The sequence below is a fragment of the Aplysia californica genome, unplaced genomic scaffold (assembly GCF_000002075.1).
Source record: "Aplysia californica isolate F4 #8 unplaced genomic scaffold, AplCal3.0 scaffold00686, whole genome shotgun sequence".
Classification (NCBI taxonomy): Eukaryota; Metazoa; Mollusca; class Gastropoda; order Aplysiida; family Aplysiidae; genus Aplysia; species Aplysia californica.
Window position 1 is genome coordinate 121707 of NW_004797956.1, and position 12599 is coordinate 134305.

The following is a 12599-nucleotide window of genomic DNA, read 5'->3' on the forward strand; positions in this document are numbered from 1 at the left end:
TACCCCACCCCACCTCCTACCTTCTTTGTCTTTTCAGTAAATGACGGTTGTCTGTTCTTGGATGTTTCTGTTACTTTTACCAGTTTACAGTGGTTGCGGGTGCTCTGGTGTGGTTTGCTCCTTTTCTTTTCCACCAAACATCTTTCGTCCTTATATCTCTCCTCCTTTTTTTCTGTGTATGTTACTTTCTTGCAGCGCCTTTATTCTTCGTCATTCATATGACCTCTTTATTGCGTTGCTTGTGACATAAAAATGCTCACTATAGTACGGTCATAAATTCGTGGCGCATCTTTTTTTGAATATTTACCACACTATCGTACATAGACTCTCCAGCTTTTGCACAATGACTTGTATTAATTTGTCCAATATTTTTGTAAACACGTCCTATCAGCTGTATTCTACCTAGAAAATTCCTTAATAAATACTAATAAAAAATCTAAGCAGTTATTTCTACAGATTTTTAAAGTTTTACAGGTGGGGCAATATCGCTTTTAAAAGCAAGTCCCTCGTTTTGTTCTAATCGCGGCATAGTGCTTATTGAACGCATGTTTTGAGAACATTTAGTGCAACAATGTGCTCACTTTAAAATGTATTTCCTTGTAAGGAAGTGTCTACGTACTCCCCGATTGGGGTCTACGTAGTCAGGGAGTCTAGGTGGACCCCAAAAATATTGGATTGTAATTGGCTCGCTGGGCGAGCGGTAGTTTACATTGGTTACAATGCAAGGCTACACTGATCATCTCGGGCGGTGTGTCGATAGAATCTAGATCTAGATTTTGTTGTGCACCCAGCCAAGAGTGTGCAGTTCGGAAAGTAGATAATCTAAATCTAGTGGTAGCCTGGTGGGCAAATGACCTAAATCCTAGACCGAACTACACACTCTTGGCTGGGTGCACAACAAAATCTAGATCTAGAGTCTAGATACATTTATTCATTAAATACTCTCTCTCTCTCTCCTCCTCTCTCTCTCTCTCTCTCTCTCTCTCTCTCTCTCTCTCTCTCTCTCTCAAGGCTAAAATAAATTAATTATAGTAACACAAGATAAATCCAATCACTACCCGAGATCGAGATGATCAGTAAGTAGGCCTAGCACCCTTGCATTGTAACCAATGTAAACTACCGCTCGGTCAGCGAGCCAATCACAATCCAACATTTTTGGGGTCCACCTAGACACCATAACTACGTAGACCCCAATCGGGGAGTACGCAGACACTTCCATCTTGTAACGAGTTTGCCTCTAAAAAGTGTCATTTGTGAGCGGTGACGTCGGCCATATTCGTAAGCAAATGTGTGTGAGAAGAGGGAAGTGCTGTGAACAATCCCATTTTCCGCGTGACAGAGATTTATAGTATTTTATATTTAAATTTATGGGGAAAAAACGTTTTTTAATCTTGCACCGTTTATTGTGGAAAGTATGATTCAGTTAAGATAAATCGATACAAACTGCTGTGCAAAGTATGGGTGAAATTGTTTCGTCCGTTAAAGAAATATTTGAGGATAAGTTGTTCCCAAAAAATTTTACCGCACAATAAGACTAACGAAAAAGTGTTAATGATTTGTCTTTTTATCAGGGCTTCCGAGTGTGTCGAGGGGACGAAAAGTACCTGTAGGATTGTTGCTGCCTATAAAAGCTGAAAGAAGATCCCTATCGAATCCAGTACGTCACTCAAGTATCTGGAATGTTTCTTTTGTGAAGACGAGACTGGCTTAGAAATCGGCTCGTGTGTAGTACAGCTTCAGCTAGCCGGGGAATCTGCTCACGTGTGGTACAGCTTCAGCTAGCCGGGGAATCTGCTCACGTGTGGTACAGCTTCAGCTGGCTGGGGAATCTGCTCGTGTGTGGTACAGCTTCAGCTGGCTGGGGAATCTGCTCGTGTGTGGTACAGCTTCAGCTCAGAGAGGACGGGCGTCCTGCGACATCGCTTGAAGATTCGCTGTGTTATTACACTTTGAACACAGAATGTGTTATGACACTTTGAACACAGAATTTAGAAGCTTGATTTCGTCACTCATACAGATTTGTCAGCTCTGCTTTCTTTATCTGAAAGTTTAGAGGGCATGCAACAACGTGCGTGCTGTGAAATATACATATCTGTGTTTATGATTTGTGTTTGGTGGTAAAGATGAGGTGCAGCTTTGCCTTTGGTCTGTTGTTGGTCTGGATATATATATATTAATATATTTGTGTAAGCTACGACCTTAAATAGTTTATGTGTCTCGTGAAATTGTCCTCCCATGACGTACATTGTACATTGATGGTACTGTAAAATGATATGTCATCTTTGTTAAGACGACGTTGATAGTACTGTAAAGTGAAACGACAATTATCACAACTGTTTCCCTTCCAGTCTTACGTGTTTGAGAGCTCCTAACGAGAGCTGCGTGAACGCAAAATCTCAAACGTTTGTCTTCCTTTTAAGAGAAGGTTAAGTTCTCTGTTTACTTTTTGTAGCTCGTGCCCTACCAATGTTTCTTCGAGCCACCATCCTCCAGCTATTTCTACAAGCGCTCATTTCTCTAACGGTCCTGTGCGCCGTCACTCGGAAAACACCCCCAGCCCGGGATCAAACGGCTGGTCTACAAGTCACCAATCACGTGCCTGAACGTGAAAGGTCAAGGCCATCCTTGCTGTTTTCTGCGCCCCCACCCACACATTCACATAATACTAAGGTAAAAAGCGGGTTTTCGAAAGCCCTGTGGGGAAACACCCAATATGTCGTCTCGACTCAGAAAGCTGAAGGATTTGTTGATCGGGAAAACCCAAGTTCTCAATCGAAGGTGTGCAAAGGGTGCGATGGCTCTGCCGACTTTACGGAACACGGCGCTCGATTTTCTTCCCCTCAAGACCTCAATGAGGTGCTCCAGAACTCCGACCCGACCCAAGGCCTCTCAGGGGTGTTCTTCTCTGATGGGTCAACTTCTGGTGCGGTGCAGGACATACACAACTACAGCTCACACTCAGAGGGCGGTGGTCCCGGATCTTTTCATCCCAGCGGTCTACGACAGACAACCTGGGGCTATGGCGTGGTGGGTTGTCCCCCTCGCTGTTTCTGTAACGATACCTCAGATGGTGCTATCACGTTCGTGGACTGCACTGGGTTGGGTTTGAACAGCTACCCCTTGCTTCCGAGCACAGTTGTAACGCTCATCCTCCGGGATAACATGATACAAAACGTGACTCAAGAACTTACCGCCAGACGCCGGACCTGAGCATTCTGGATCTGTCTCAAAACCAAGTCTCGGAAATAGCTCTGACCTGTTTCGCTCCTTTAGAAAAACTGACTGCTCTTAATCTGGCGGAAAATGACATTTTCGATGTTCATCATCGCGCATTCCAGTCTTTTACTGGTCTAACCACACTGGACCTCTCATTAAATAAGCGGCTAAAACTGAAGCCTTACAACTTCCATGGTCTATCAAACTTAAAACAATTATACGTGTCAAACTGTGGGTTGCAAAGGTTGGTCAACGACACTTTTTTCGGTCTTATGTCACTTCAGGTTCTAGATTTGAGCTCCAATGAGCTGAGCTACACCGATGCCACATTCGGAGCAAGAGCTTTTTCGGGGCTCAGCGCACTGAAAAATCTGCGCATTGATAATAACAACCGTTTGGAGGATTTATACAGGAGTGCAGAGGGCAGGGTTTACACTCACGACAATACCGAAATGAAAAATGATCACGTCAATGCAACAGTTAGACGGAAACGAATTCGTCAGTATAACGACGCAGACTTCCATTTTCTTCATGACAGTGACCTTGACCTGAGACATGAACCGGACAGTGACGTTGATGGGCGACCAAAGACGGACAAGGACCTTGATCAGCGCCCTAAGAAGGACAGTGACTTTAACCTGAGATCTGAGGACAGGGGCCTTCACCGGCAACCTGAGAAGGACAGTGGCCTTAACCTGAGACCTAAGAATGATAGTGACCTTGGTTGGCGACCTGAGAAGGACAGAGACTCTGCCGTAGCAAAGAGTGATTTAGAGAATCGTGTGTTCAAAGGACCAACCGGCAACGGTCAAAGTGGCAGTCTCCTGGAGCCTGTCGGTGCTCGATTTGATGAGCCCGAAGCCCTTTTGTCCGACCACAAAGACAGAACGGTCAGAAACGAATACCCTAAAGACGGAACGGTCAGGTACGATTACCCCAGGGACGATGTGGTCAGGTACGATTACCCCAGAGACGATGCGGTCAGGTACGATTACCCCAGCGAAGCCTTATCAAGTCTCGGGAATCTGGAGGAACTTTACCTAGACGGACTCCCAAATGTGGTGTTTGGTCCCGGTTTTGGAAACCTGGAAAAATTAAGCAGTCTCCTTTTTTCAGAGGGCACAAGTTTACTGGGCCATGTGCACCCTTCTCTTTTCAGTCATTTAAATGCAACAACCTCTCCGTTACAAATTCGAATGAAGTCTTGTAGTATACAAAGCATTCCCCGTGAACTGTTTCTGCCCCTTCAAAATATTGTTTCTCTTGATTTAAGTGTGAACAGATACCTAACATTTGAGGGTATTTATAACGCGACAACCAGTTTGGCAAACTCCAACCTGACAGAGCTTTCATTACCTTGGATTGTGCCGCAGGGCGAAAAAGTCTACCATGTACCCCGTCAGTTGTTTATCAATTTGATCAATACACCATTAACACGATTGGTTTTTAGTCATAACAAGATATACTCTCTAGACACTTTGTTTTTTAATTGCTTGCCTGCAGGTCTCAAAGAGTTGGATTTGTCCCATAACAATTTGCTAGCGGCCGGGGCTTTGTTCTTTTTGGGCTGTATGAAAAATTTGAAAACCTTAGACTTAAGCACACAGCTTCATTTTCATGAAAGACATAATGCAAGCAAACCCGTCCAGCATTGGGCCCAGACTGGCAGGATAGAAGAAGGGACCCTGGATGGTGACGCAGTTCCCACATCGGCAAACGGCCAGTATAAATGTCCTCACGTTCAGGTATATCCGTTTAACCAACAGCAGGCTAATCCAATCAGATGTCACTGTCCAACATCAAGGACGCCGTTCACTTTTCATGACGAAAAGACACACGTCAGCTCAGTTTCAAGTTTGAAAGATAAGCAAGATGACACTCAAGACACTTGGGGCGGGTTAGATTCGCAGAAACATGCGAGAAACGATACAACGGATTCAAATACAGTGAAACTATCGAAGTGCTTCCCCAATACACCCAGTGATGTGTCAGCCGCTGAGCTTGAAGCCTACGAGACACGTCTGCCCACAGAAAACCCCAGAGATCTAAACAGCGGCAGAAACGTCGATAAGGCTCAAGGGGAGGAGTTACCGGTCAGTAACGACGCCGTTGGCGGGGAAAGAAAAAACTACAGTACATCCCGGAGTCCTCGATTCAACATGACGGATGCGTCAGTTGAGGATAAAAATAGCTCTTCACTTCGCGAAACTCCGCGCGAGCGCAGTGTACTCTCAGACGTTGAACAGAGCTGGACACCGTCTGGACCTTGGACTCGTATGGTAAAGAAAAACCCTGAGATCCATGAGGTCACGATTCTTAGTGCAGCGTTCCCTTTTCCTCCCAGATTAGAAGTGCTTAACTTGAGCCAAATGAACTTGCCATACCGGATTCCGGAACTTAAAATTGAAACTCCGAACATATTGAAACTTATCGACTTCTCATCCAACTACGCCACTTGTCTGGGAGGTCCGCTCATAAACTTTGACCACCTTGAATATCTCGATGTTTCTAATAATAACCTTCGCCTTATGAACCCAGATTTGTTCTCCCGCTCCACAAACATCACGACATTTCTAATGAACAGTAACTACCTAGGACACGTGCTCAACCTGGACAAACAAGGGCGGATTTTCTCGTACTTGGAAAAACTGGAGCGCTTAGAAATGAGATCAAATCTTATATCAGCTCTGCCCCCTGCCATTATCTCAAGGAACGCCAACCTAAGATTTCTGGATCTGTCCCGTAACTTCTTGGAGACTTTTGAAGTCAATCTGAGCAACTCTTCCCGTCTGCTGCTGCTCAATCTGTCCCAAAATTTGCTTCCCGGGTTATCCGCCCCTTCTGTTGATCAACTACGTCTGTTACGGCGGACTCAGGCTGTGTCGTTTGACAAATTTCAACTGGACTTGAGGGGCCAGCTGTTGACGTGTTCCTGTCAGTTCTTGGAGTTTCTACAATTCTTGTGCTCCGAACCCCAGGCATTTGTACATCCCAGCGAGCTCAGCTGCTCTATGCCACAGGCGTGGCACAGACACAAGCTGAAACAATTCCCTGACTTCTGTGCTGACCAAGCGCTGATCCGGCAAGGTTGCCATTCACAAGGTAGTATGTCATTGCTGTCCTCCATTATTTTCCTGTTTCGAAATACGAGGTTATCAGGAAAATTTTGAAAAACGGTTGTATTTCAGCATAAGTTAATACAGCATCTTTCATTCGTCTAAATTCGTTACTATTTGAAAAAGAGGTTTAAGTCTAAGGTCAATCCATGTGCCTGATCAAACTTAACAACCTACTTGACTTTTTTTTTCTGACATTTTGACACACTACAATATTCAATGACACTGACGATACCTTGAAAGGACAGAGACCTAGGCATTTAATGTGATTGTTAACGGTTAGACGTTTTGTCACTCTCGCACGCAGAAGAAACGAGTTCAATTCCTGTGTGGGGAGAAAGCTTGTCCAATACCTCAGTCTGTCTTCGGACATGCCGACTCTGCCTCAATCCGGGCTGGCCGTGACAGGCAGAGTCAAAGTAGCTCGCTTTCTGTGATATGATCTGGATTCTGCGGACCAGGGAGTATAATTTGACGACAATTACAGTTAATGTGAATGTTATAACAAGTCATGAAAGGAGTCCGTGGTGTGATAGTTAGTTCATTGACGACACGCAGTCGGTTCGTCTAATTTAACTAAGGGTTTTACGTAACTTGCAACACAATAAGGTCATATAAGTGCCGAAGATTACAGGTATTACAAGAAAGTAACTAACACAAAAGCAGGAGAGATAAGGACAATATATGTTTAATATGGAAGAAGGAGCAAACCACACCAGAACACACGCCAACCACCCGCGCAGTCGGTTCACTGGACAACACTTGAAGAGGCACAGTTCTGGGACACTTTAAATAAGAAGCAGAAACTTTGCTATTTATTTCTAGCAGATTTTAGAAATTCAATTTTCTGCAACTGAATCATAAAAAGGCAGACAACAACACATGCTGTGAAAAATGAAAATGGGTATGGGATGGTTTAAAATGTGTAGGAGCATTGCTAAAGTTCTGGTGATCACGGGGCATTTGAATGTGTGGGAATGTTGTCTTAGGTCCGCTGTTAATGGTACCTGTGTGTCAAGCACGTCTATAACTCAATGAGGACTTGCAGTTTGGTCATTCGACCGAACGCTTGACAAAACACCCTTTTGGGCTGCTAAAAGAAACGTAACTTTCGTTATTCATACGTATGGTATTTCCTTCATCTAAAACTTGAAAAGACAAGCAGCAAGATGTATACATGTGCTATGTAGTGCTCCAATTCGTGTCTCTGATTTGTGTATGACAGCAACAACAACAACGACAACAACAACAGCGACAACAGCAACAACAAAAACAACAATAACAACAATAACAACAACAACAATAACAACAACAAGGGGTTGTTCATAAACACCTACATACCACCCACCCTCAGGGCAGTGCTACTGATTGAATTGTCTTTAGGCCATTCCCAAGTGGGGGATATTAACCTGTTCTTATCCACAGTAAAATTGTAAAAATGGGCTGATTTACAAATGGCATGCTCATACTGTGGTGGAACAACATAGGCAGGGGGAACTTGCTTTCCCTTTCCCCATCCTTACTGTCGTTATTTTTCCTCTACTTCCTTTGTATGTTTGTCACTCTCTTGTGACCTGCTATTTCCTGGGTGCCTTGATAATCTAAGCAGACTTCATGCTGTTGAGGCTAGCGAGGTGAGCAGTGTAAGCCTCATTGTTGACATCCACCCCTTGGCGCTCATATGACCTAATGCAGTTGCGAGCGCCGTAAAGCCTTACTAAAAACAAATCAAAAAAGCACCTACATACATTAACTTTGCTGTACCTCCCTACCCCTTCCCCCTCCCCCTCCCCGGTCCCCAGACACGTTTGTGGCCACGATAGTCCTGTTCGCGGTTCTAACGTCCGCCCTGGTTCTGACGGGAGTGGCTCAGCTCTACGGCTGGCGGATGCGCTACCTCTACTACATGGGCCTGCACGGGAGCCGCTTCCTCGAGCTGCCCTACGCCACTGACCCCAGGATTGACCTCTTCCTCACCTTTGACGGGGTCAGTCTCCCGTGGTCGATCTTTGTAACACAATAGTATCAGCCCTGATCAGCCGTAGGGTGCAACAGTGGCGTAGTAGTAGTAGTAGTAGTAGTAGTAGTAGTAGTAGTAGTAGTAGTAGTAGTGGTGGTGGTGGTGGTGGTGGTAGTAAGAGGAGGAGGAGGAGGAGCAGGAAGAGGAGGAGCAGGAGGAGGAGCAGTAGTTTAATGCAGTTTGAACCCTTCGGATCTTGACAGAGGTTCCAAAACTCGGAATGTTCAACCAGAAAACGTTCTTTGGGGGGCTTCTAACTGCATAATCTGCTGCATCTTCTGCCTGCCTGATCGCCAGCCAACCGTAGATATCTAATGAGCTTTGCCCAATACAGGGTGATCCAATTTTTTTAAATGTACAACTTTTTAAAATAATATTTTCCTCCACACTAAAGTTTTGCGTTTCAAATTTGTACACAACATTTGGAAATCCAAAGGTATTTGTCTGATATTCATTTTAGATAAATCCACACAATGTTTTACTGTACATAGCGCATAAATACAACCTATTTTCAGCTATTTCTCCATTTTTTGTAGCATGACGCTCTAGTTCGCATTAGGCATAACACTAAAAATCCCAACGAATGAGCCATATTTGCAAACTACAGTAGTCTAACGGGCCAACAGAAGTTTGCAGATAGTTTTTCTCCAGCCTACTGAGATCATGGTTAAGATTAGTAAAGAGCAGAGTGTTTTTGGATTGAACATTTCCTCACCACCAACCAGGGGCGAAGCGTCTATATAATCAAATAATCACTGCTTCCCTTCCTAATTTTGAAACATTGTCGCAGTCAAATTCACCCATAGACGTAAACCTCATAAATTAAATGTAAAAAGACGTTCATATTCACCAATGAACAATAGACTATGCCTAACCTTCAAAACCGTTTCATTGCCACAGAAATAGCCTGTTCGCCCCTATCGGGCCACTCCATAAGCAGTCACAAGCTTTGATTAAGTAAGCTTAAAGTGAGGCTGGAAGAGTCAACCAATGGATTTGAAGGGAACATGTGCATAGCAGTCAGAACTGTTTCATTGTCGCATATACCTTGTTCACCCCTTTCGGGCCACAGTTATAAGCACCCAGACGCGCTGATTATCTAAGCGAACTATTACACTGGTCGAGTCTACCTCACAGATGTGAGGGGAACTAACTCCTAATAATCCTTTGACGCCTGCTACTACACTGCTAGTGCTTGTTTTTTTTCCTCGACTTTTTAACGTCCTATAATCAGATCGTGACCTCAATTATGACAGCGGCTCCTGGCCGCGAAAAGCTAGACAAAAAACAGCCAAATCTACCAAAGTGTTTCGGCTGTCTGGTATAACATGCCATTGTAGTGCTGACATCTGAGCTTCTTTCCTTGGTGTTCGTGTGTTCAAATCTAAAGTTAAATTTAAGGTTAGTTAGAATAAATATTTAATGAAATACTTTCCCGATTATTTTAGCGGTTGAACAAGCATACAACATGAATTCAGGATTTGTTTTCATTCACAACTCAGAGTTGCCGCCTCCAGTGCCAGTAAGATTCTTGTGACGTGTGTGAGTGTGATATCTCCAGGCCCTATCTGGTCCCATTTCACTTTGATTACCCTGTCAAACAAGTCAGCCTTCGCCCCTGCCACCAACTCATTTCGTAAATTTCGCACAGGGTACGGAAATAATGTTAAAGTGCCATTAAGTTCTTCTTTGGTGTCAAGGGTGGAAATTGTCCATCAGGTAGGACATGTAGAAAATCAGAACTAAAAATTCATTGACAAAATGACCACTTCAGGTCAAACACACACCGCTCGCACCCCTTTTAGCGTTACCAGGGAGCAGAATTCAGTAGATGAGCCCCATGAGACACTCTGTCCGTAACGATGTCTGCAGCAATGACTTTCCTGCATCTCAAGGGTGCGCATTCTCAAGGTAGATCTTTATCTTCGACTGTACCATTTTCCCCTTCGCCAAGCTATCGGAGGATAGCAATGTGTTCATTGATTCCTCAATCTTCTTGAAAAGCGTGAACATTTCCTCTGTGACGTCTGGTTCCTTGGCGAAGCCCATCACCTCTCAGGTTATATCAACTCCACAAATGCTGTCTATTAAATTTGGGCAACCTCACCCCCTCCCTATTGTCTCTAGAAACAATTCCATGCTGTAAGGTGTACAGTATTTTTTGGCTTTGAGTACTCACGGTTGAGTGGATCCTTGTGTTTGGCCACCACTGAACATTACGAACGACGCATTAAAATGTGTGGAGTCCAAAGGAGGACATATAGACCATTGGTTCTCGGAATTCCAAAATATATATAATATTTTCTCAACTCTGTAGTAGAAAAGAAATATTGTTTAAAGGTTACAGGGATGGAAAGATTAGATTTTTAAAATAAAAGGAAAGGAAAAAAACAAACTAATCATTTCATGACCTTCCTGACAAGCTCTTTTAATTAAATTGGTGCATTTTGCATAAAATAGGAGATTTTTATAAAAGCCATTTTCGTTTTCGAAAACAAGTTTCTTCTTCGTGAATTTTATGTCAGGCAAATGTTTTTGAATGAACTATATGTATATCGCAATCTGTTTCAAATTACAACATTCTAGGACAAATTTTGTGCGAGATATTTAGAAAAAAAGTTTTAATTTTTTGGGGATCACCCTGTATTTTCAAATGCTTGTTACTGCGATTTCTTAATTCATTGTATCAGTTGCATGTGCTAATATCATTGTTTAGATTCAAATTCGACATGTTGAAAAAAATCCAAGAAAAGAATACATTATGTAGGTACAATGTTCTCCTTTTTTTAAAAGAAAGAGGTGTTTTTACACCCCATCGACACAATTTAGCGGGCTTTCGACCCTGCCTGTCAGTGCCAATCCGGGCTGAGAGGGATACAACACTCAGCAGAAAGACCGAGATACTCCTCTACCCTAGAACTGCAAAGTTATATGTGCTCAGTACGTAGTTTTGAGAAAGTTAACGTAAAAATATGTTGAGTTTCACAACAATATTCCAAGATTTTGCGAGTGCAGTTGTTTGAATACCTTGATAACGACTCCGAATAATCTTACGACAGAACAGATAGAGTGTTTTAGTTTCTGACCCCATGGTCTTAGTAACTCGAGACGGCTAAAAAAGGTCACGTAGAACTTTATAATTCTAAGGTATCAATCGATATAAAGCCCCCCCACTTGGTAATCGAACTAGTGTCTCCTGCGTGCAATGGCAAAGCTCCTCACTGCTACACCACAGACGCCAGTCTACTGCCTCTGTTCGAGCTGAAAAAAACACAAACCTGTGGGAAGCTTCCGAAAACCTGTAGATCTAAACAATATTAAACATTGGTGTTGAAAATACTCGAAGCTAAATCCAAACTTTGCTAGTTTCATGCTGCCAATCTCTTCCCCAACCCCCTCTTTTTTTCTCCACCCCTTACACACACACACACACACACACACACACACACACACACACACACACACACACACACACACACACACACACAAACAAACAAACAAACACACACAAATGCAAACACACAATCATATACACACAAACACACACACAAACACTCACACACACAATCACACACACACAAACACATACATAATCACACACACACACACAAACACAAACACACAATCACACACAAACAAACAAACACACACAAACACACACAAACACACACACACACACTCAAACACACAATCATACACACACAAATCACATACATACACAAACAAACACACCCGTAAACACACACACACAATCCCTTACACACACAAACACACACATACACACACACACACTTACACACACTCAAACAAACACACACATAAACATTTACACACACAATCACACACACACACACACACACACACACACTCACACACACACACACACACACAAACACACAAACACAATCACCCACTCAAACACAATCACACTCACAAACAAAAACACACAAACACAATCACACACACACAAAAAAACACACATTCACATACACAAACAAACACACACATAAACACGCACACACACAAACACACAATCACGCGCACATACACATACACACACACAAACAAAAACACTCAAACACACACATACACAATCATACGCACGACACGCAAACACATGCACACAAACACACACAAAAACACAAACACACACATGCACCATCACACACTCACACCAACATACATACACACGCTCACAAACCTTCACACACACACACACACACACACACACACACACACACACACAC

At 43.3% G+C, this 12599-nt stretch overlaps 1 protein-coding gene across 1 annotated transcript in view; it reads left to right on the forward strand.

Moving 5' to 3' along the window:
• Positions 1-3476: 3476 nt before the first annotated feature.
• Positions 3477-12599, forward strand: part of LOC101850511 — an 11078-nt gene continuing 1955 nt past the window's right edge. The window contains exons 1-2 of the mRNA XM_013088105.2: positions 3477-6318; positions 8135-8319. Of these exons, the coding sequence (XP_012943559.1) occupies positions 3489-6318; positions 8135-8319 (3015 nt within the window). The 5' untranslated portion in view covers positions 3477-3488. The remainder of the gene's footprint in view (positions 6319-8134; positions 8320-12599) is intronic.